The 21,451-nt window shown below is 55.2% G+C and overlaps 1 protein-coding gene and 2 long non-coding RNA genes across 3 annotated transcripts; 2 read left to right on the forward strand and 1 right to left on the reverse strand.

Moving 5' to 3' along the window:
* Window positions 1-451: 451 nt before the first annotated feature.
* CRABP2 (cellular retinoic acid binding protein 2) lies at window positions 452-5,967 on the forward strand. The gene is made up of 4 exons (XM_008516825.2): window positions 452-1,227; window positions 4,519-4,697; window positions 4,910-5,026; window positions 5,497-5,967. The coding sequence occupies exons 1-4, from the start codon at window positions 1,158-1,160 to the stop codon at window positions 5,545-5,547; spliced, it is 417 nt and encodes a 138-aa protein (XP_008515047.1). The 5' UTR covers window positions 452-1,157; the 3' UTR covers window positions 5,548-5,967.
* A 622-nt stretch (window positions 5,968-6,589) lies between these two features.
* LOC103548842 (uncharacterized) lies at window positions 6,590-11,575 on the reverse strand. The gene is made up of 3 exons (XR_011536982.1): window positions 11,496-11,575; window positions 7,483-7,553; window positions 6,590-7,023 (listed from the first exon to the last, which is right to left on the reverse strand). It is a non-coding gene; the product is annotated as an uncharacterized lncRNA (long non-coding RNA).
* A 2,559-nt stretch (window positions 11,576-14,134) lies between these two features.
* On the forward strand, window positions 14,135-15,792 carry LOC139081753 (uncharacterized). Its single transcript, XR_011536983.1, has 3 exons — window positions 14,135-14,187; window positions 14,980-15,073; window positions 15,441-15,792. It is a non-coding gene; the product is annotated as an uncharacterized lncRNA (long non-coding RNA).
* Window positions 15,793-21,451: the final 5,659 nt, after the last annotated feature.

Here is a 21,451-nt window from a genome sequence, read left to right on the forward strand (position 1 = left end):
GCAGAGGGCTCGCCGCTCCTTCCGCCCGTTTTACTGCTCAGAATGGTGACACCTGAGACCCTGCTCCGCCCCTTCCCCGGGCACCTAGCCTCCCTCCAACCCAGGTGGCAGCGCGGCGCGCCGAGGCTCCGCGCCTCTGTCTCCCCCTCCCCTCCCTGCCGCCTACAGCGATCCCCTCGGGGGTCTGGGGAGCCAAGCGACAGAGAAAGCTCCTTAATAAAAAACTCGTGTCAAGTGATTGGCTATGACCTCTGCCCTCCTCAGCCTCGCGCCCGGGGCTCCTACTTAACCCTTAGATGCCCGCCCAACGCTTGTAAGAGAAATGAGTCTCCCTCGCCAACTTCCAGCGTCCCCAGGCACTACCGGAGCCCGAAACCCAGTGGGGAGTCGGGGGTGGGGGTGGGGTGAGGCCCCCTCCCAGCCTCTTCGAGTCGTTCCGGCAGGGGGCGCTATTGCCCCACTTAGGGGCCTGGCCCCAGGACCCCAGAGCTTCCCAGCCGGTCTCTGAGTTTGGAGCGGTCCCACCGGATCCAGTTCAGGCTTCAGTGGAGCCGGAGCTCGGCCGCCCATTCTCTTCCCCAAGCTCCGGCTCGCGAACACTGGTTCACCTGCAGGGGGTGTCCCAGGGTGTCCGGCGCCAAGGAGTCGAGTGCACCGAGTCAGGTTGGGAAGGGGTGGGGAACAGGCGAGACATGACCCTGTGCCTCGGACTGCAAGACGTGAGACCCGAGCATCTCCGCCCCCTCCTCTCGGCTGAGAGCCTAATTCAAGCGCTCTCCCTCGGTCTGCCTTCCCACTCACCCACTGGGCCCCTCAGTGAACCCTGGACCCGCCCAAGGGGCTAGATCCAGAAGCCCAGGGATGGGGGAGGGGGGTTGGTGATAATGCAGGGCAGGGGCTCAGGGCCCCCCAGGTGGGGTGGGGGGCGGAGCAGGAGGCGGGGCCACCTCATTCTTGGGCAGGGGCGGGTCCCGCGCAGGGTATAAAAGCTACCCGCGCGGGAGCCCAGGCCAGCTTTGGGGTTGTCCTGGGACGTGTCCTGGTTCCTGAGTCTCACGATCCAGCGAAGGCGGCGACGACATCTCTTTCGACTAAAAGACTCAGCGTCCAGTGCTCCAGTCGAAGGGTCTAAAGGGACCAACACCGGCACTGCCACCATGCCCAACTTCTCTGGCAACTGGAAGATCATCCGATCGGAAAACTTTGAGGATTTGCTCAAAGTGCTGGGTAAGGAGATTTTAGAGCGCCCGGGAGAGGAGAGGGGCGCAGGAGTTCTCCAAGGTGGATAAGAGAGAGGAAGCGGGGCTGGAATCAGGGCGTGGGAGGCTGGGCTCCTGCATCCCTAAGAAAATGGGCCAGACGCCTGGGTCCCGGGGCATTGGGCCCGGACGCCTAAATCCTGCTTTCTCCGGCTGGGCGCCCACCGATGCCAGCTCCTGTGGTGACTCAGCCTGTGAATCAAGTAGAAACCAGAAGCACGAGGTCGGTATCCCTTGGGTGGGGTGGGTGGGCTCTCTGCAGTTCGGGAGCTGCAAACCCTGCATCCAGGCTTGGATCCCTACCCAACTGAGACCCTTGGAGACATTCCAATCTCCTTCCCCTTGCCCCCCGCCCCCACGTGCTGGTCTCCACCCACCAAGTGATCCACCACCCCAGGCCCCCTCATCCTCCTTCCTTTCTCCTTCAGTGCTTTCCACTCTGCTCCCCCCAGTCCCCATCTGTGAGACAGATATTTTCCTACAGCGAGCAGCTCCAGAGTCCTAAAATCGCTCTGGATAATTATCACTTTCTTAGATTTCAACAAATGGCTTCGCATGAAATCCCAACACTCCCCCTCCGTTTCCAAAAATCCGAGAGTTCTTTTCTCCCTCCTTCCCTGGAGACAGCTGCAGCCCAGCTGGGTGTGTTGGCTAAAGGTGGGGAAAGTTGAACCTACCCAGACTGCCCTTCTCAACTCCTGTGTGCCCTCCCCTGTCTGGGTCAGGGGAGGAAGCCAGTACTGGCTGGGGAGAGTGCTCTGGGAAGAGATGGAGCTTAGTTAAGGGCCCCAGCCACTGGGAAGCCACCTGGGAGCCCTGGAACCTAAGGGTAAGCATACCCTCAATTCTGGCCTGAACAGAGAGGCTCCAATTGCCCTGGGTTGGGGGGCGCCCTGTGTAGGGCGAGGAGCTGTAGGAGTGAGTCTGGACCTAGGAAGGGTCTGGAATGCTATGTGGAAAGCAGGGATTTCCATCATTCCTTGCTGTTAGTTCTTTTTGCAATCTAACCACAGTATTTCTTGTAGTCATGTCGGTCTTTCTTGCTCTGCCCTTGATGAAATTAGACACAAAGGATGGACGTTTTCCCTTCAGAAAGCCTAGTCGCCATTCCCTCCCCCATCTTCTCTGGATTCTGGCCCCTCTCCCCACTGGATGAGGCAGTGGCCTGGCACACCCCCAGGCCCCAGCTGGAGAATAAGATCCAAAGCCCAACCCTGTTTGTCTGTCTTCAGTCTGTCCTCCCTGCAGGGTCCCTCAGAGCCACGTGCCCTCCTTAGGCCCTGCTGGGGGGCAGATTGAAAACAGACCCGTTAGACAAACACAGTCCTGACTCAGCCAAGGTTGACGGAGCCCGGCCCCAGCTCCACAGGCATCAGGGCTGGCTGGAGGGGTGTCTCCTCTGAACCCAGCCTTGCCTCCACGGGAACCTCGGTCCCTTCTTAGCCGCCTTTGCCCTATTCAAGGGTCTCTCTCCTGGAGAGGGATGCTCAGGTATTTGGGGGACACCTGTCCCATCCAGTATGATGGTCATGGCACATGGTTAGCAGGTTCTGTCCCTATAACAGGAAAGATGGATGTTAGAGAGCAGGATGAACTTCCCAGGTAGCAGTAGAGAGTGAAGTAGACTTTTTGTCCAAGAAGATGGAGTGGGATGTGTCTCCTCCACCAAGTCACTCGGACCAGGGAACCTCAGGCATTTCTCCCTGGACCCAAGAGATCAGCAGGCAAGAAGCGGTTCCTGGGGCTCCTGAGGGACAGGGCTTCCTCCCTCCCTCTCCCTTCTGTCTGGAATAGAGTGGGTCTGTTCTGGTGCCACGGGGAAAGAGGATTTGTATCTCTAAGAACCCAGGTCTGTAGGAGGACCAGGGAATCCGGGCTGCATCAGGGGTAGGGGAATCTCGCTGGCCTGGCCCACCCCAGCTTGGCTTCCTCATCCCCACCCATTGCTTCCCTGAAGGGCTCTGCTCCAGTTCAGAATGCAAAGCCAGGTGAATGGTGTGGAGTTTGGACCTGGGCCCTGCCAGAGGGCCTCCCTGCCTGTTCCTCTTCCTATCAGAGGGGTGCTTTCTCCTGGCTCCCCCACCCGTCTTAATAACTGGGGAGCAGAGAAAAGGGATCCAGTCTGGGAAAAGATATGGGGGACAGGCACAGAGACTCTGAATCCACATGAGCTGAATGAAAAGACCTGACTAACTGAGGTGGGGTGGGTGATCCTGGCGTCACGGGCCCATCAAGGGCAGGGAGGAGTGTCCCTCTCTGTCCCTTGCAGGGAGAGGGACATGGGAGCCTTCTAGGAGGGCAGGTGAAGAGGAGTCTGATGCAGGGAACTTTGAGCACCAGCTCTGGCTTTTTCTTTGCCTTCCTTTTATCAGTAAAATAAAGCAACAATAAGAATAGTGACTGTTTCCTGAAAACTCAAAGGTGTGCCTGGCATAGTGTATGCTAGCTCCTAAATACGTATCATCCCATTTGCTAGGCTTTTGAAGAAGCCTAAGGAGGAAGTGAAGAATCTAAGGCTCAGAGAGGTTAAGCCATTTGCCCAGGGTCACCCAGTCTGCAAGGGAGGCTGAGCCAGGTGGAAATCAGGGCCTAATGGCTCTTATTCTAGAGCCTTTGGCTTCTCCAGGCTCCTGGCCATTCTGTAGAGGGAAGCAGCTGCCTCACTCTTTTCCCTGCTGAGAATACCTCCTCTTTCTCATTCTGGGGAAGGACAGAGATTGAGCAAATAAAGGCCCACCAGATGAGGGAGGTGGGTAGGGCAGAGAGGGAAGTTGCCTCTACTTCCAGGACATGTGTAGTGAGGCCTGGCTGGGGAGAGTCTGCCCTGTGCATGGGCAGGGGGGAAGACACAGTGGCTCTCATGAGCCCACCCCACCAGATGGTCTTCAGCAGGGTGGATAAAGGGCCAAAAGGGAGGTGAAAAGAGCCAAGGTAAGCCTGCTGCAAGATGCATGCTGGGGGACGAGAATGAGGAGAAGCTGCCTCAGGAACTCGGAGAGTGAAGAGGTGAGACTCGGGGAGCCTGACCCAGGCCTGCTGACTCATCAAGGTGGAGCTGCAGCCAGAGCAGGACTCCCAGGGGCAGAGCACTGCCTCTCTGCCCCTCCTCCCTACACCCTGCCATCGCCATCGGGCAGGGCTGACCACCTGCCCTCCGCCAGCCACTCCGAGTTGAGCCTGCTCCAGCTGCCCCACTGGGAGGGTGCGAGACTGGTGCCTGGAGTGCCCCTAAAGGTGAACCTCTCCCCTCTCCCTGCAGGGGTGAATGTGATGCTGAGGAAGATTGCCGTGGCTGCAGCGTCCAAGCCAGCTGTGGAGATCAAACAAGAGGGAGACACTTTCTACATCAAAACCTCCACCACCGTGCGTACCACGGAGATTAACTTCAAGATCGGAGAAGAGTTCGAGGAGCAGACTGTGGACGGGAGACCCTGCAAGGTGAGTGACAAGAAGAATCCCTCAGGGTCCTCTGGTCTACTGCCCTGCCTTTCAACATGCCACTTTCCAGTCTTTTCCTAGATTCTTTTCTCCATTTCTAGTGGAGAAAGCCCTGAGGTAGTGGTGGTGGGTCAAAGGGGGCCCGTCCCCATCCCTCTCGCTGCATCGTCCCTGCTGTGGGCTCAGCGCATTTGGTCACCTCTTTCTTGCAGAGCCTGGTGAAATGGGAAAGTGAAAACAAAATGGTCTGCGAGCAGAGGCTTTTGAAGGGAGAGGGTCCCAAAACCTCCTGGACCAGAGAGCTAACCAATGATGGGGAGCTGATCCTGGTAAGGCCTGCTTCCTCCCAGCCAAGAGCAAGCCTGTGCTACCTTTGGAGATTTTTCCGGGGCACTCCAGGGTGCAGGAGGCTCAAGGATAACCATGGCTGGTCTCTCACTTCCTTATGGGGCTGCTGGGGAAGGACCAAGCTGTCCCTTGTCCCATATGGTGCCCTTGTGTGAATGCAAAATGGTGTCCCTTCTGTGGGGAGCAAAGGACATGCACTGAGAGGCCCCAGCAGCTCTTCAGGGGAGATCTTCCTGGCTTGGAGAGGAGGATGTAGGACGGACCCCTGGGACTCTATTGCCATCCTCCCTGCCATGATGCCTGGGCATTTGGGGACCTGCTGTTGCCTGATGGTTCTGAGCCAAGTAGCAGGTTTGAACCTGAAGGCCGAGCAGAGTACCTCCATTCAACCTTTCTCCCCCCAAGCCACAGGAACCAAGGCCTCCCAGGCTAACAACTTCTGTCATTCCAGACTATGACAGCGGACGACATTGTGTGCACCAGGGTCTACGTACGAGAGTGAGTGGCTGTGGGTCCGAGAGCTGCCGGCCCACCGCCAGTCCATGCTCCCTGCTTCGCCACCCTGTGGGCCGCCCCTGCTCCCCATCCCTTGCTTCTAGACTAGCTCTCCCCTCGCCCTGGTCACTTCTGGGGATCCTGGGATGCCTCCTGCAGGGCCTCTGCCTTTTCGGCCCCTCCTCCCCTTCTCTACACCAACAAAGAGGATTGCAGGAGCCCAGATCACCCATTCCTGAATCACTCCCCCCACCCAAATCAGCAGTCCCAGCCCCAAACCAGCCCAGAACACAGTCTCTTTCTGTGCGGGCAGCTGAGGGCCCAAGTGGGAAAGACTGGCCCTCTGGCTTCCACTCTTTGTCCCTGTAGCCTATACCCTGTAGAATATTTATTGGTTAACTTTATTAAAATGTTTTTAAAAACAAAACCTGTCTCTGGCTCATTGGGAAGTGGGTAGGCAAGTCGCTTGAGTTCTGCCTTGCCTCTGAAATGCAGCGAGAGCGCTGAGGTTTCAGCACACGGATGTGAATTACACAGCACCCTTCTCACCACCACCCCTTCATTTGCTGCTGAATCCATGAGCATCACCTCCTCTTCCCCTCCTCCAGCCTCCTTGGTCCCCTGTTCTGACTTCCAAGGTCTCCAGGGCCTGTCCTCCTGACCTCTCAGTGAGGGTGCTGGGCACTGAGGAGCTGATTCCCACGTTCTCCTCCCACATTTCCCATGATGATGACACAGCTTCCTCCTCCTCCTGCAATTGTTCCTTCTTTCTCCTCTAACCTCAATCTGTGGGCGACTCCAGGCCAGGGATTGGCCTCACATGGTTCCAGATGAGCTCATTGATGCCCACAGGCTAGCCTTGCTCCTGCCCAGGTCTCTTGACAAGAGGTCTCGTCCTTCCTGTCAGCCCTCTGTGTCTGAACCGAGCCCATCTTTGCCCTGAGATCCACACACCCTTCTGCCCCGGTTTCTAGATCTTCCAGGCCCCCTGGATCTTCCATCCATCTCCCTGAGCCTCCACACTCAGGTCTACACCATGTCTTCCCAGATTCCATCATGATCTCTTTCATGGCCCTCCTTCCCCCAGGCCACCACCCTAGACCACATCTTCTCATTGCTCACCTGGTTTTATACAGCAGCAGCTTCTAACTAGTTTGCCCATTTGGCTCTTTCCATCATCACAGCATCATAGAGGGAAATAAGCACAAGTGCTGGAATAAGAGAGGTTCGAATCAAATCCCGATTCTGCCACTTGCTAAATATCTTGCTCAGACAAGTTATTTAGTTTTTATGAGGCTTAGTTTTTGTTTTGTTTTGTTTTTTAACACAAAATAACGTAATTTAATGGCTTATGTCCCGGGAAGTTTCAGCTGGGTCTGGCTTCAGGTGCAGTTGAATCCAGGGCCTCCAACAAGGTCATCAACCTCCCTCTGCATCCATTCTGCTCATCTCTGTTTCTTTGGTGCGTTGGCCACATTCAATCCTGTTACAGAGGTTTTCTCTAAGTCATGGGAAACTGGTTTCAGATTCCCCAAACTGGCGTGGTTATAGCTTGAGATCCAAAAAGAAGAGGAACTCTCTCCCACGGTCCATATCTTTAACATCCCAGAAGGACTCAGTTTGGTTCTGCTTGGATCACAGGACCACTCCTTGGATGCCTTGCTGTTGGCAGGGCAAAGGGCCCAACGATTGGACCTCACGCCACACCCATGGCCAAGGACTAGGTGGGACACTGTGATTGACAATTTCACCAGAATCCCATGGGCTGGGAAGGAGCACTCTTCCAATGAAGAGGGTTGCTATGAGGCACAGGTTTCTAATATATAAAATAGCAATTACACATAACCATTACCTCATAAGGATGTTGTAATAGTTAAATAAAACGTCTCATTAAGTACATAGCACTTAGCAATAGTAAGTCCTCAAAAAATGATGATCCTACCTCTCTGATCCACCGGCCGTGAAGCCGCCCAGGGGGATCCTCCAAAACGTAAATTTTATTATGTCAGGGCCCTGTTTAAAAAAAACAATGAGGAGGGCCGGCCCGGTGGCACATCGCTTAAGTACCCACGTTCTGCTTTGGCAGCCCGGGGTTCGCCGGTTCGGATCCCAGGTGCGGACATGGTACCACTTGGCACGCCATGCTGTGGTAGGCATCCACAAATAAAGAAGAGGAAGACAGGCACGGATGTTAGCTCAGGACCAGTCTTCCTCAGCAAAAAGAGGAGGATTGGCAGCAGTTAGCTGAGGGCTAATATTCCTCAAAAAAAAAAAAAAATTAAAAAAAAAAAATGTGGGGCTGGCCCCGTGGCCGCGTAGTTAAGTTCATGCGCTCTGCTTTGGCGGCCCAGGGTTTCGCCAGTTCATATCCTGGGTGTGGGCATGTCACCACTCATCAGGCCATGCTGAGGCAGCATCCCACATGCCACAACTAGAAGGACCCACAACTAAAAATATACAACTATGTACGGGGGGGCTTTGGGGAGAAGAAGGGAAAAATAAAATCTTTAAAAAAAAACAAGAAACAAAACAAAAACCTTAGTTGTAGCCCTTCTTTTTGTTCAGAATAAAATCCAAACTGGAATCAGAGGCCCTACCCCTTCCTGCACTGCTCTTCCAGGCAGGCCTCTGCTCCAGCCTCCCCACCCGGTCCGCCATCCTCCTGCCCTTGGCACCCAGTGCTTCTCCAAAGCTGAGCTCCTTGCCTAGCCTGGAGCGGCCTCTTCCTCCATCAGTGCTGACAGTCAGTGGTCACGCTTTGCAGCCACCGTGTCAGCGGGTGAGCCTCCTCTCCTTGCAAGATTAAGGTGCCCTGGGGCCAGGGCCTCTGCTCCTGCCCAATGAGAGGCCACACGCTGCAGCTGAGGGTCAGGGCCAGGGAGTGGGGAGACAGTGTCCAGAGTCCCTGCGCAAGTGAGTTCCCTCTCTGAGCATGGGGTGGGGAAGGTGAGGGGCTCTTTCACTTAGTCATCCAACTATTCTTTTCTTTTCTTTTGGTGAGGAAGATTGTCACTGAGCTAACATCTGTGCAAGTCTTCCCCTACTTTGTACGTGGGATGCCACCACAGCATGGCTCCATGCATGGTGTAGGTCTATGCTTGGGATCTGAACCCATGAACCCTGGGCCACCAAAGCAGAGCGTGCGAACTTAACCACTACGCCACCAGGCTGGCCCCCAACCATTGTTTTCTGAGAGCCCCCTAGGAGCTGGGCACCCTGCTAGGTGCTGGGATCACAGAAAGGAATAAAACAGACAAGACTGCCCTCATGGAGCCTGTGGTGAGCCGGGGGTGGGGGACAGAATTTTTGTGGGGAAAGACTGATGATTGCAAAATAAATGCACCAATAAATACATAGCTGCATATCATGCAGGTGCTATGAAGGAAAAGGGGAGCAGAGGGAAAGAGCGGGATAGAGAAGACTGCATTTGGATTGGAGGTGAGCAGCAGTGTCGGTGTCGGTGTCGGTGTCGGGAGGGGAGATGTTCTGGAGGACAAAGCACTTGGGTGGGGCCTGAAGGACTTAATGGGGGAGAGCAGAGGAGAAGGTGCTCCAGGGAGCGAGAACCACAGGGTAAAGCTCTGAGGACAGTCTGGGCTATCCAATGTCCCATGGCCAGTGCAGGACAGCTTGAGGCTGGATCGTGCAGAACCTGAAGGCCACACTAAGTATTTCTTATTCTATTCTAAGAGCAATGAGAAGCCACTGAAGGATTTTAAAAAGGGGGTGCCATCCCATTTGTGTTTTTAGGAGTTCCCTCTGGCTGCTAGGTGGAGATGGATCGAAGAAAAGAGGGAGCGAAGGAAGAGCCAGCAGGAGGCTGTTGAGATGCTCGGGCAGAGAGTGGAGAGAAATTCAATGGAGGGTGCAGACTCTGTGATGTATTAGAAGGGATGTGGGGGTGGGGTGAGGGAAAGGGAGGTGCCAAGAATGGCTCTCTGGCTTTGGTCACCAGGTGGCTGGTGGTACTGTTTTCAGAAATGGAAAAATGAATCAGGCTGGGCTTTCTGGATGTCAGTTTTTGTTTGTTTCAATCCAGAAGAACCCTAACTTCTCAGCCTGAGCCCTCGCTTCATCTCCTTTCTGCATCATCTCTTGCCCTCTCTCCCTACCCTTGACTCCAGCTCCGTGTGACCCCGTCCAGGCTGCTGGCTCCCCAACCTGCCCTTCCCACTTTAACCTGACTCCCCACTCTCATCCTGGAGCAATGCCCTCCCTGCCCCCTTTCCAGGCCCTGGTGGCTGGGGTGTTGTCTGTCAGTTTGTTCTCAAAGCATCTGCCTAGTGTATTTCTTCCTGGAAAAAATTGTTGAGAAGGGTAGAGAGAAGAGGCTTATTTCTTTTTCAGGAGGTCCCTGAGGGCAGGGACTGGGTCTCGCTCATCAGATTGGGGGCTCCCTAAAGGCAGTGGCTGTGTGCCCCCTGAGACTGGAGCTTCCTGTGGGCGAGGGGAGGGCCCTTCCCCCTGGCTCTGCTTCTCCAGGACTTCCCTGCCTGCTGGCCAGCCTGAGGTGAGAGGGAAGTTACAGTCCCGAGCCCAGAGATTGGATCAGTGAGGGGCCACCTCACCCAGCTTCCCCTTCACCCTGAAGGCCTTCTTGGGCTTCTTCTCCGTTACCTGGGCCTTTATCACTCAGCAGTGCGTGTGGGAGAAAATGCACAGGAGCCCCTCTTCCCTCCTGCATCCTGAAAATTCTGTGAGATCTCTGCTCTGTGGACACTCTTCTCTGAAATCCAAGCTTCTCAGACCCCAAGCACAGGAGAAGGCGAAAGAGAGGCCTGGACCGCTTGGCCCCCAGTCCTGTGAGGGCAGGAGCACGGAGGGCCAGAGAGGGAAGGAGGGCAAAGACGAGGCAGGAGGCATGCGTGATTCTCCTCTAGGGTTGGGGGCTGACAAACAAGGCAGGGATTCTAACAGGCACTATGAGAGTCTGTGCCAACATCTTAGGGAAACCGAGGCATGCACACACATCTACCCAGGAGACAGGAGAATGAAGCTGAAAGAAAGGCCCAGCAATGTTAAAAGCAAGAGATTCATGGGGCTGGCCCTGTGGCCAAGTGGTTAAATTGGCGCACTCCGCTTCGGCGGCCCGGGGTTTCACCGGTTTGGATCCTGGGCACGGACATGGCACCGCTCATCAGGCCATGCTGAGGCGGCATCCCACATAGCACAACCAAAGGCACTCACAACTGGTATATACAACTATGTACTGGGGGGCTTTGGGGAGAAGAAGAAGAAAAAAAAAAGAAGATTGGAAACAGTTGTTAGCTCAGGTGCCGATCTTTGAAAAAAAAGAGAGAGATTCAGGGCACAGCTGAGACAAGAGGGGAGAAAGCCCAGGGTCGGGGGGTGAAGCCCAGGGCCCAGGGGGGCTCACTCAGAGGTCCCCAGAACCCAAGGGTAACTCCATGCCTATGTGTGGCAGGAAGAGCTGAGTTACAGGAATCCGCATGGGACGGACTGGCAGAGTGGGGCCAGAGACAGGAAGCCCTGAGAGAGAGAGAGAGAGAATGAGAGCGAGAGCGAGAGCGAGAGCGAGAGAGAGCGAGAGCGAGAGAGAGCGAGAGGGAGAGAGAGAGAGAGAGAAACTGGGCTGGGCTGGGAGGGGAGGGGAGGAAAGGGAGGAGACTGCGGGAGGGGGACGCAGAAGAAAAAGGGGACAGGGAAGGAGAGGAGAGCTCGACAGAAGAAGGAAGACTGGGATACTCAGGAGGAGAGGAGGAGGGGGAAGAAAGAGCCCCAGGGTTGGAGGTCAGAGGAGAGGGGGCTTGCTGGTCAGGCCCTCTCACCCCAGGTCCTGACAAAAGGCAGCCTAAGGACTGCCACAGGCACAAGATGGATGGGCCTGGGGCCGCCAGGCCTTTTGTGTCGGGGGATGAAAGGGAGCAGGCTCTGAGGAGAGTCCGCCAGGGTCCCCCACCTCTTGTTGGCTTCCCTGCCTCTCCCCACACTGACCTCAGGAGCCTTCAAACGTTGGTGGGGGGCCAGGCGGCGGTAGGGGAGAGACTAGGGGGGCGGAGAGGAGGAGCTAAGTCCAACCAGGGATTTCTCCTGGCTGGGCCAGTCATACCTGAGAAAGATAGGGGACAGGGTAAGGGACGGGGGTTGGGGGGGACGGAACGAGGGGGTCCTTCAGTCTATGTAGAAAGTGAATCAGTCATATGCAAATAAGATGCAAACGCAATGCCCAGGAGGCCCAGCAGAGGTAGTTGAGATTTGTTGTTCTAGTGAGGGTCAGGGGTCCCCTGGTCGGGTCCTCCCTCCTCTCCTTCAGGCCTGCCCCTGCCCTCCTGACCTCTTGGCTTCTTCCTGCCCCTATACTCGTTGGCGCTGCCAGTCGAGAAACCAGTTCTGTTCCTGCCCTGGATAAGGATCTCTGGGCTGGGCTCTTCCCAGGCAGTGGCAGAAACCTGGCAGGCTGACAGCACCCCTGCCCCCTGCCTGGGCTGCCAAGATCTCCCCCCTCCAGGAACCCTTCCCCCAGGCGGCCCAGCCCCTTCCTCACCATCTCTCCCACGGTCCAGTACCACCTTCCTTCGGCCCCTAGCCAGAACCCCGTGCGTGCTGTCTGGTCTTCGTCTCCCTTGCTTCAGGGTAAGCTTTGTAGCTCTTACAGAAGGAGGGCACCTGGAGGAGCCCCCTTCCTCTCCATTTAGCTCCAGGCCCCAGGGAGTGCCTGCTATGTCTAACCCCCTTCTCTTCCAATGACACCGGGACCCTCTAGAGGGCGTTGCCCAGCCCTACTCCCACTGGAAGACAAGTTCTCAGAATAGCCTGCAGGAGGCAGGGTCCCTCCTTTGGCTTTTTCCCTGGGTGTCCCAGAAGCCAAGCCCTCTCCTCCCAGCCCCACTCCTGCTTCCCATCAGATGGGCGTTTGCCTGAACCACCTCTGCCCCTCCCCCCAGGCTCCCCACAGGGCTGACAATGGCTCACCCGCAGCAGGGTCAGCCCCTTGTCCAGGCACTGGCACGGAAGGGGGTAGGGTGAGATGGGGTTAACCCCACTTAACCCCGGCCCCTGGTCTCCTCTTGTACCATCATTCATTTCCCATGACATTCTGGTCCCTTTCCCATCCCTTGGAGCTGCAGCCCCCCACTCCTCCAACTAGAAGGGAATTTAAAAGGTCATCTCCTCCATTCTTCTGCCTCCCCATCAAATGATTGCCTGAGTTCTGCCCCTGCCCAGCGCCCGGAAACCTCAGACTGCTCCTTGTTCCTGTCCCAGCCCGCCACAGGGTTGGCCAGCTTCTCCCAACTTCGCCCAGAGATCCAGACACTTGGTGGGGACATGGACAAAGCAGAGAGGTGGGCAGTTCTGGCAGCCATCAGGGGAGATCTGGAGGAGACGGGACTTGGGCCTCAACTCCCACCCCCAGCCCCTGAGGTGACCAGGTGTGTCAGGCCAGCCCGGGATTCAAGCCTGTGACCAGGCTGCAGCAGCCTGACAGCTGCATAGTCCTGAGCAACAGCCCTCCCTTCGGGTGCCCCGAAGTGGAATCTTAGAAGCTGGGAATTCTAGAACCAGAGAACAGGGTCCCAGAAGGAAGGGCCCTCAGGGATCACACCTCTCCTTTGTTTGAGAGGAAACTGAGGACCAGAAAGGGGTGTGGCCCACTTGGGGGGGGTCACTCAGGCAGCAAGGAAATCACTGGTAACATAAGGGGGCTGCTTGGGTTCAGTACAAACCAGCGTGGTCCCAACAGGTGTCAGCCGGACCCCTCCACATCCTCTTTCTCTCTGGCGAGGGGAGTGGGCTCTTCACTGTGTGGAGAAATGTCAGTCTTCCCCATCGTTTGTCTTCCATCTCACATCCTGGAGTGGGACAAGTCCGTGCCCCTCACTGGGCCTCTCTCCTCTCCTTCTGGGCTGCAGATTATGATGCCAGGACAGGTGTGCGGCCCTTCAGGCTCAGGTGGGGGATTATGGGCTAAGGTTTCAGCAGGAGCTTAAAGGCAGGGGGATCCTGGGCTCAGCCCAGAGCTGCCTAGGGAGGGAGAGCCACCCTCCCCTGACCCCACCTGGAGGAGGGACACCAGAGCTTCCAGAGGCCTGAGCCAGTGCCAATCCACCTCAGCCCGCGTGGGGATGTGCCTGAATATAAGAAAACCCAAGGCCGGGTCATCCCCGACGTGGGTCTCACGGGGCACAGACATCGTCACTGTTTTCAGGGGTACCTACAAAGGCAGGACCCAGGCCCAGGCCCAGCTTAGGTCATATTGGCAGCATTTATTCCCTCGACGAATTTACAGAGTGTCAACTATGTGCCAACACTGTGGTGAGCAGGACCAGTGCCATCCCTGACACAAGAGCTGTCACCCGTCCTCCGTCCACCAGCCATTGAGGAAATAGTCCCAGAGCTCCCACTATGTGCCGAGCCCCTCATTCCCGCCCCTCCCCCTCAGTTCCAGCACCAGGGCTGGACCTCCACAGCAAGCTCTGGGGGCCCGAGGTATTGAGGAGCGACCTCTCTCGCGGCGCTGGCCTCCGCCATCCTCAGCCCGCCCGGGGCCTCAGCTCTAGCCCTTTTCCTTGCTGCTGTGTGTAGAGGCTAAATCTTTTAGTGAAACTTTCCTGTAATTGTCCTCCTGTCTTCACAGCCCCTGACTCAGAAATCAGCCAAGGAACTGCGGAAACACAGAGGCAGAAAGGTGATGTCATCCTGTTCAGCAGCCTGTCTCAGGGCAAGAACGTGTGCCACAACCCAGCTGAGCCCCAGGACTTAACAGAAGGAGAGATTCCACCCTTCCACAACCCTCTCTGGCTCACTCCTTCCCATGGCCCGCATTTCTCCAGGGAAGTCCTTCCTGAGGGCTAACTTAAGTGCCTCCTGCTGTAGCTTCAGCTCCTCACAGGGATGGAACCCAGAGGACACACTAGGTGTGTCCTCAGGGACTGGTAGGGGAGTAGTGTGGGTGCAACCAGGTGGGGCCACTTTCTCCACATCTCTCATCTTTCTTTTCTTTTTCTCTTCTCCACCCCTCATTCTCTTCCTTTCCCTCCTCTCTCTTCAGTCCCCCACTCCAGCTCCTGGCTGGGAGCCAGCATTGTTCCTGCCTGGCTGCGGGCTCCCCTTCTCCTTCCCTCCCTGCCCTCTCCAGCCAGCCCAAGGGGCACCAGCCTGCCCAGTCCCTGCTAAGCAGTAGCCCCAGGCTGGGATGGAAGGAGACCTTTCTGCTCCCATCCTCTGCTTCCACATCATTCTGCCCTTCCAGTCCCCACTGATGGCCTCCACCCTGACATAGAAGGCCAAGGAGCTTGGGTTACTCAGGGCCCTTGGTTATTTTTAATGCCACCAGCTCAGAAGATAAATATACCTCCACCTGCCCCCAGCTGCCCCAGACAGACCGACACCCCCTCCAGATCCCCTCCTTCCCCACCATTCATCCAGTCTCCTCAGTCTTGACTGGTCTCTAATGCCTTCTCTTCACATTCCCTCTTAGTGGGTCCCCCTCCACACAGGACTCCCAGCAGGAAGACAGCTTGACCCCCAAGTCCCATAGAAGAGGTGGGAGGTGTCCTGGTGTCCTGGCTCAGGTGAGAGCGGTTCCCCTGCAGATGGCAGGGGCTGGGGCAGGACTCAGAAGGTCCTGAGGGGGAGGCGCTGGACCAGCTCCTGCAGGTTGATCTGCCTTCTTGACCCCCGTCTGGGCCCTGGGGCCCCCCTCCTGCTTGGCCAGAGGAGGAGCTGGTGGTCAAGAGCCCACTGCCTCCTCCTCTCCCTTATCCCACTCCACTTCTGTTGGATCCCATCATGCAGGCAAGTTCTTCCTGGAATTAACTTCCAGGCCTCTTGCTTTGGCCCAAAGAATCCCCTGGCAATCATTCAGGGCGGGAACTGCAGCTCTCCAGGGAAGACAGAAGAAGGACTCGGAGATCAAGATGGGTTGTTGTTCATTCCTAGATTGTTGGAGTCCCCGGGGTTGAAGAAGCCACCAGGGTCCTCTAGGACAGATCCCAGAACGAATCACCCTACAGTGGGTTAGCTAGTCTGTGCACCGACAACAGGACGCTCGCTCCCTCTGGTGGCCACCTGCTCCAGTACAGTCACAAACCTTGTGACCATCTCCTTTGTCTGGGCTGCCTCTGGGCCCTATGGCTTCCACCCATCAGGCCTGGTTCTGCTTCCTGGATCCACACAAGAAAAGTCTGAGACCTTTTACCCAACAGCCCTTCAGACACTTAAGATGACCCCACCCTCGGTATTTATTTTGAAATTTTTCATGTGCTCTGTCAGTAAAGAATTCTGTTACACACAGTGGTGTACCTCTCCAGCCCTCTTGCATCTCCTTCCTTCTCTCCAGAGGGAACCACTATCCTTTCCTTTATCTTTATCACTATTTTGCCTTCAAAAATATTTTTACTACATATGCAGGTATCTTCAAATAACATATTGTTTTGCAGGGGTTTGAACCTCTAAAGAATTGGAATCTGCAGGTTGCTTTTCCTTCTGAACATGATCTTCGTGAGGTTCATCCACGTTGATGCGTTTCCACAGTTGTATTGAATGAACACACCTCACGGTTGTGAGAAATTTAAAAACCTGACCCAACCAAGACGATGTGGAACAATGGGAACTCTGTGCACTGTGGAGAGTAAACTGATATGCCCGCTTTAAAAAAATGATGTGGCCATATCCAGTGGCTGTGAAGATGTGCATGCCCTCTCACCAGCGATTCCCTCCCAGATGGCGCCGGAGAGAAAGGCACACACCTGTGCACCAGGAGCCCCGGGTACGACTATTCACGGTGGCCTGGGTGGTCACGGCCCAAACACCTCTACATCATTCACTCATTTATTCGTTTCACAAACATTCACTGAGCTCCTGTTGAGGACCAGGCACTGGGAATTTGGACCGGACAGACTGGGTCCCTGCCCTCACAGACATGAGCTCTCCATGCTCAGGTGGGGCGAGTATGATTGTCCCCATCTTATAGGTAAGGAAGCTGAGAGTCAGAGAGGTTAAGAGTCTCTCCAGGACACAAACTCGGGTCTGGCTCCAGAGCCTGTGCTCACAACAGCCTTGCCACACTGCCTCCAGGTGCCTGGTCTGTCAATGGGCACACTACAATGTGTCTGTGCCCTCTTTCCATGGGGTGTGGTCAGACCAGCGTGGGGTTAGACAGTCAGTCAGAAAACACCTGATGGAAGCTCAGTGTGGCGAGGGTCTCGAGGTATTGCCAAACACAGACCTCCCCTCCAGCTTCCTCCCTGATATTCCTGCCCAGCCCAACTCTAGCCCCCTAATCCCAGCTCCAGTCCAGCCCAAGCTGGCCTTCCTCTGTCCACTTCTCCCCAAAACTGGATGGGTGGGTGGTGGAAGGATAGAAAGACTTGACTTTACCCAAAGGAGAGGGTTTGAGCCCAGTGGTCATCTCCTGGCTCCGTGTAGCCTAAGATGTCCCTGAGTTAGATGCTAGGAGAAGCATGAGGGACAGTATCGATTAAAGACTTCCCTCCCAGGTCTTTAATCTCTGACTCATCCTCTGACTACCCCCCATCATCACCTTCTTTCTCAGAGAGAAAGAGGTGCAGGCTGAGTCAGAACTCTGAATTCAAGTTCTAGCTGTGTGATCTTGGATAGGTTACTTAACCTCTCTGAGTCATTTCCTTAGGTGGAAAACCATGGATGATAATGAGCTAATATTATCTGCCTCACTGTGTAAATCTTAGTTTTAAAAATCTAGTTTCCTGGGGAATAAAGCCTTTCTTGAGGAAATAGCAGCCCCTGGTGGCTGTGTCCTAAGGCAACCCCCTTCTATTTTCTGCAGAGCATGGACCTGAACTGAGTCAGGAGGTGGGCAGGTTGCCTCTTTGCAAGTTGCTCATCAAAACCACAGACCCAGAGGGCCAGAGATAGAAGGGAACAGCTCATCGGTCTGTGCCCATACCCTCCCTCACTGAACGACCCCCTCCATGCTTCACCTCCTCCCTTATCGACCTCACCCGTGCATCATGCTTCTAAATCTGACCCCAACCCTGCACATGTTCCCATGCCACCATCCCTCCCCGTCCCTAAGGCCAAGCCACACATGTGAGTCTTCCCCGTCCACACCCTCCACCCCTGGAACTGATACCTCCTAAATATTCTCACATCTCTTCCCTCCTCTCCACCCCTAGATTTGAGTCTTATCACCTTGAACCCTGATGGTGGCCACTGCCTCCTTACTGGCCATCCTGCCTGTCCCCCACCCCACCCCAGTCCTCCTCAGTGATCTTTCTAAGCTGCAGATCTGTCCAGGTTACCCTTCCATTGAGGTGAAATCCCTTCCACGGTTCCTCACGGGAAAGGCCCGAACATACCCACTCTGCCGCTCCCTTTGGCCCCTGCCCTGTTCATCACGCCTCTCTACCTGGATCACACGCTATGGCTCCCATGTCTGTCCTCCAACATGCCCATCCTTGAGGATGGGGCTCCATATTACTCATCTTTGATTCCTTCAAAACATTTATTTGGTGCCTACTGTGAACCTGGCAGTCACGAGGTGCTTTAAAAGTAATATTTGAATAAATTAATGAGGAAACCAAGACCCAGAGAGGTGAATTGACTAGTCCACGGTTGCAGAGAGATGGGGCTCTTTGTGCAACGCTTTCCCACCCCACTGTGCCGTTCTTCAACCCCTCCACCCAGGATGGAGCATGGGGAGGCCATCTGCCCTGCTGTGCACGCGAGGGAAAGGAGGAGGCAGCAAAGGCAGCCCCATTACCCCTCCAGCTGGGAAAGGAGAAAATGAAGAGACAGGGAGCATTTCTGCTGCCCAGCCCCAGACCAGCTCCAAGCCTCCCTCGTGTGGATGGCGAAAAGCAGGAGGGGAAAGCAGAGGCCAGCCAGTACCCAAAGCTCTGAGGCCAAGGCCGGACTTCCCAGGAGGGGTGCCTGGGCCCCCCGTCTGCTCTGCTGATCACTTCCTTGGCACCAGCTGCCTCCCTCTCTCTGCTTCACCAGATCTCTTCGCACAGAGCTTCCCAGAGTTGTTGTCCCTCCTACCATCTGGTCTCCATGCTGCCTACTTCCCTCTTCCCATCTCTTTTCTTGTTGTCACAAGGCTTGTGACTCCTTGCTGACTTTTCCCTTTGCACACATGTCCAGCAGGACCCATCTAGCTGGGGAGTGGAGGGCAAGAGAAAAGGGGAACAGGGAGATGAACATAGGGGCTAAGTTAGGGATGGAGTGACGAGACAAGAGTGACCTCCGAGCCCCTCCCTGAACCCCTGCATTATGAGGCAGTGAAAGTGGGGGATAGGGGAGGTAACAAAAATGGAAGGTTTAGGTCTCTCTGCCCGCCACCCACAATACCGTTCTGTGCATCTCCCTCCCCTGTCCCTTAAGGACATTTTGGCAGGTCCCTTCTGAGGCTGCTTTCTCCTCTGCAGGAGGCAGGAGGAAACAGGAGTGCATGCCACTCACCTGGTGCCACAGTCAGCCTCCATCAGATGCGGATCTCCCTTGGGGGTGGTGATGCCTGAAGCCTGCTGCCCCATGGGGCTCCTTTCACGGAGTCCTCTTGGCCCACAGAACCTCCCCTGTCCTTCTCTGTGGCCCCTTCTATTCCTGGTATCTCTCTCCAGGGTCTGTTTCCCCTGCTGAGTCAGGCCCAGAGGGCAGACGAGCAGGCCCCCTGCTCTAAAGGACAGCTGCCTAGGAGTGGACACCAGTGGGTCCTTCAGGCAGACCCCAACCTTGGGAAGTCGTTCCCTAGGAAGCCCACACCCACTCGCCTTGGTGGGCATCGACCTTCCCTCTGAGCAGAGGAGGGGGAAGCCACAGCCTGCCCTCAAGGGCTGGCCGCCCCGCGCTCCAGTGCGCCGCACACTCCCTCTTCACACTCGGCCTGCCTTCTCTCAAGCAGACTGGGGCAGGGGTAAGACCTGCGGAGGGGGTCTGCCAACTTTCTTTAGGATGTGTGTGGTACTTAGAGGCTATTATTTTTAATTTTGGAGCTTAGCCTCAATCTTGAGACATGAGTTGATTCAGAAAGTCTTCATCAAACATTATTCCAAGCCCTCTTACCCTCTGGTCATCTTCCTCTGGGATCAACTCCAAACCATCAGTGTCTCTCTTAAAATACAGTGTCCTCCAGGTGTGGAGGGCAATGGGAATGTCACCACCTCTGATCTGGACACCTTCTATCTACTAACCACTTACCTCCTTTTTCCTTTTCTAGGCTGCCACTTCACTGTGTTGGTTTGTAACAAGCTTGTGGTCCGCTAAAACTCCCAGGTTTTCTTCACTAGATATGCTCTATTCTTCACTCTTCCATTTTTATGCTGTTGGGTTTTTTTTTAAAGATTGGCACCTGAGCTAACATCTGTTGCCAATCTTCTTTTTTTCTTCTTCTTCTTCGTCTTCTTGTCTTCCCAAACCCCTCCAGTACATAGTTGTATATTCCAGTTGTGAGTGCCTCTGGTTGTGCTATGTGGGACGCCGCCTCAGCATGGCCTGACAAGCGGTGCCATGTCTGCGCCCAGGATCCGAACCTGTGAAACCCCAGGCTGCCAAAGCAGAGCGTGCGAACTTAACCACTCAGCCACAGGGTCATCACCGTTGGGTTTTTTTTAAACCAAAAGCAGAATTTTACATTTATGCCTTTAAATGTCATCTTCTTCTATTCCGTTGAAATCTAACCCTCAGTTCTTGCATAATCTCTAGATTTGATAATACGGTTTCCACATTTTCATTTAGGTCTTTAATAAAAACTTGTAGTAGTCAGGACGGAGGACAGAACCCCACCGGGCAGCCCCCAGGGCCCTCCTCAGCTCACTCAAAGACATCTCTGGGGACGGCTACTGGACTGTGTATCCACCACTGTAGTCTCACATGGCCCACGTGTCCTGGGCCCAGGGACACAAGAAGTGCAGCCAAAGGCCTCATAAAAATCCCAGTAATCCAGTGCAAGCCCCGGGGGGAGGAGAGGAGGCCACTTGGCCCACCGTGTGCCCATTGAGGGCCTGCTGGCCTCCATGGAGGGCCTCAGTTTCCTCAGTTTTTCATTGCTTCAAAAGTCAGTTATCTTTTCAGAATCTGCTGGTCATTAATGTTGCTCCGCCAGGTTGTGGTTGCTAGAACCCACTTTCTCCTGCCTTAGGAAAATCAGGACCATACTCTTCCACATTCTAGATCATCTGTGCTCCCCATGACCCTCAAATCTCACCGCGACTGGTTCACGGGAGGAGAGTTTGCTCCAGCTTCATGACGTTCATGGTGATCGTCCTCAGAAAGCCTCTGTACAAAGACTTCCCCTACCTGGTCTTGCTTGATCCTTAGGACAAGCTTATGGGGATGGGTAAGTATTAACTCTCTTCACCAAACAGGTAAACTGAGGCTCACTTAGAGAAATTATGTGACTTGCTGAAGGTCATTCGGCTAGAAAGTGCCAAAGTCAGACTCAGTGCTCTTTGCATGAAACACAGTTACAAATGGCTGCCCTCTGGGTGAGAGAGAGGGGTCCAGCAGAGAAATTCCCCTCCCCAATGCCACCCCACCTCTCCAGGGGACCCCCTCAAGGATCCAAGAGGATCTCAAGTATTCAGCATCCCTCTCCCCACAGCCAGGAAGTGAAAGAGGAGGGAGAGAGCCCAAGTCAGCTCTCCTGGACACAATTCTTGGGAACCCCCAGCCCAAACCAAACAGCAGGACTTGTGAGGTAATGTGAGGATGGAGAGGACTCAGCCTCTGGTCTGCACTAGCTCGCGGTCAATCCCCCCCTCCACATCCGCCGGCCCCTCCTTGGCCTCCATTCCAAATATTGAGAGTGAATTCCAAAGTCCAGTTGGCCTGGGGACCGAGGCCTGGGTGGACAGATGACCCCACCGGGTCATTATAGATATAAAACCCTCTCCATTCCCTGTGCTCCCCAGCTCTCTGTGGACACCTCGGGAGATAAGTATTGTTGTAATCTTCTTGTGTCTGCTTCA

Source organism: Equus przewalskii, unplaced genomic scaffold, assembly GCF_037783145.1.
Source record: "Equus przewalskii isolate Varuska unplaced genomic scaffold, EquPr2 ChrUn-9, whole genome shotgun sequence".
Lineage (NCBI taxonomy): Eukaryota > Metazoa > Chordata > Mammalia > Perissodactyla > Equidae > Equus > Equus przewalskii.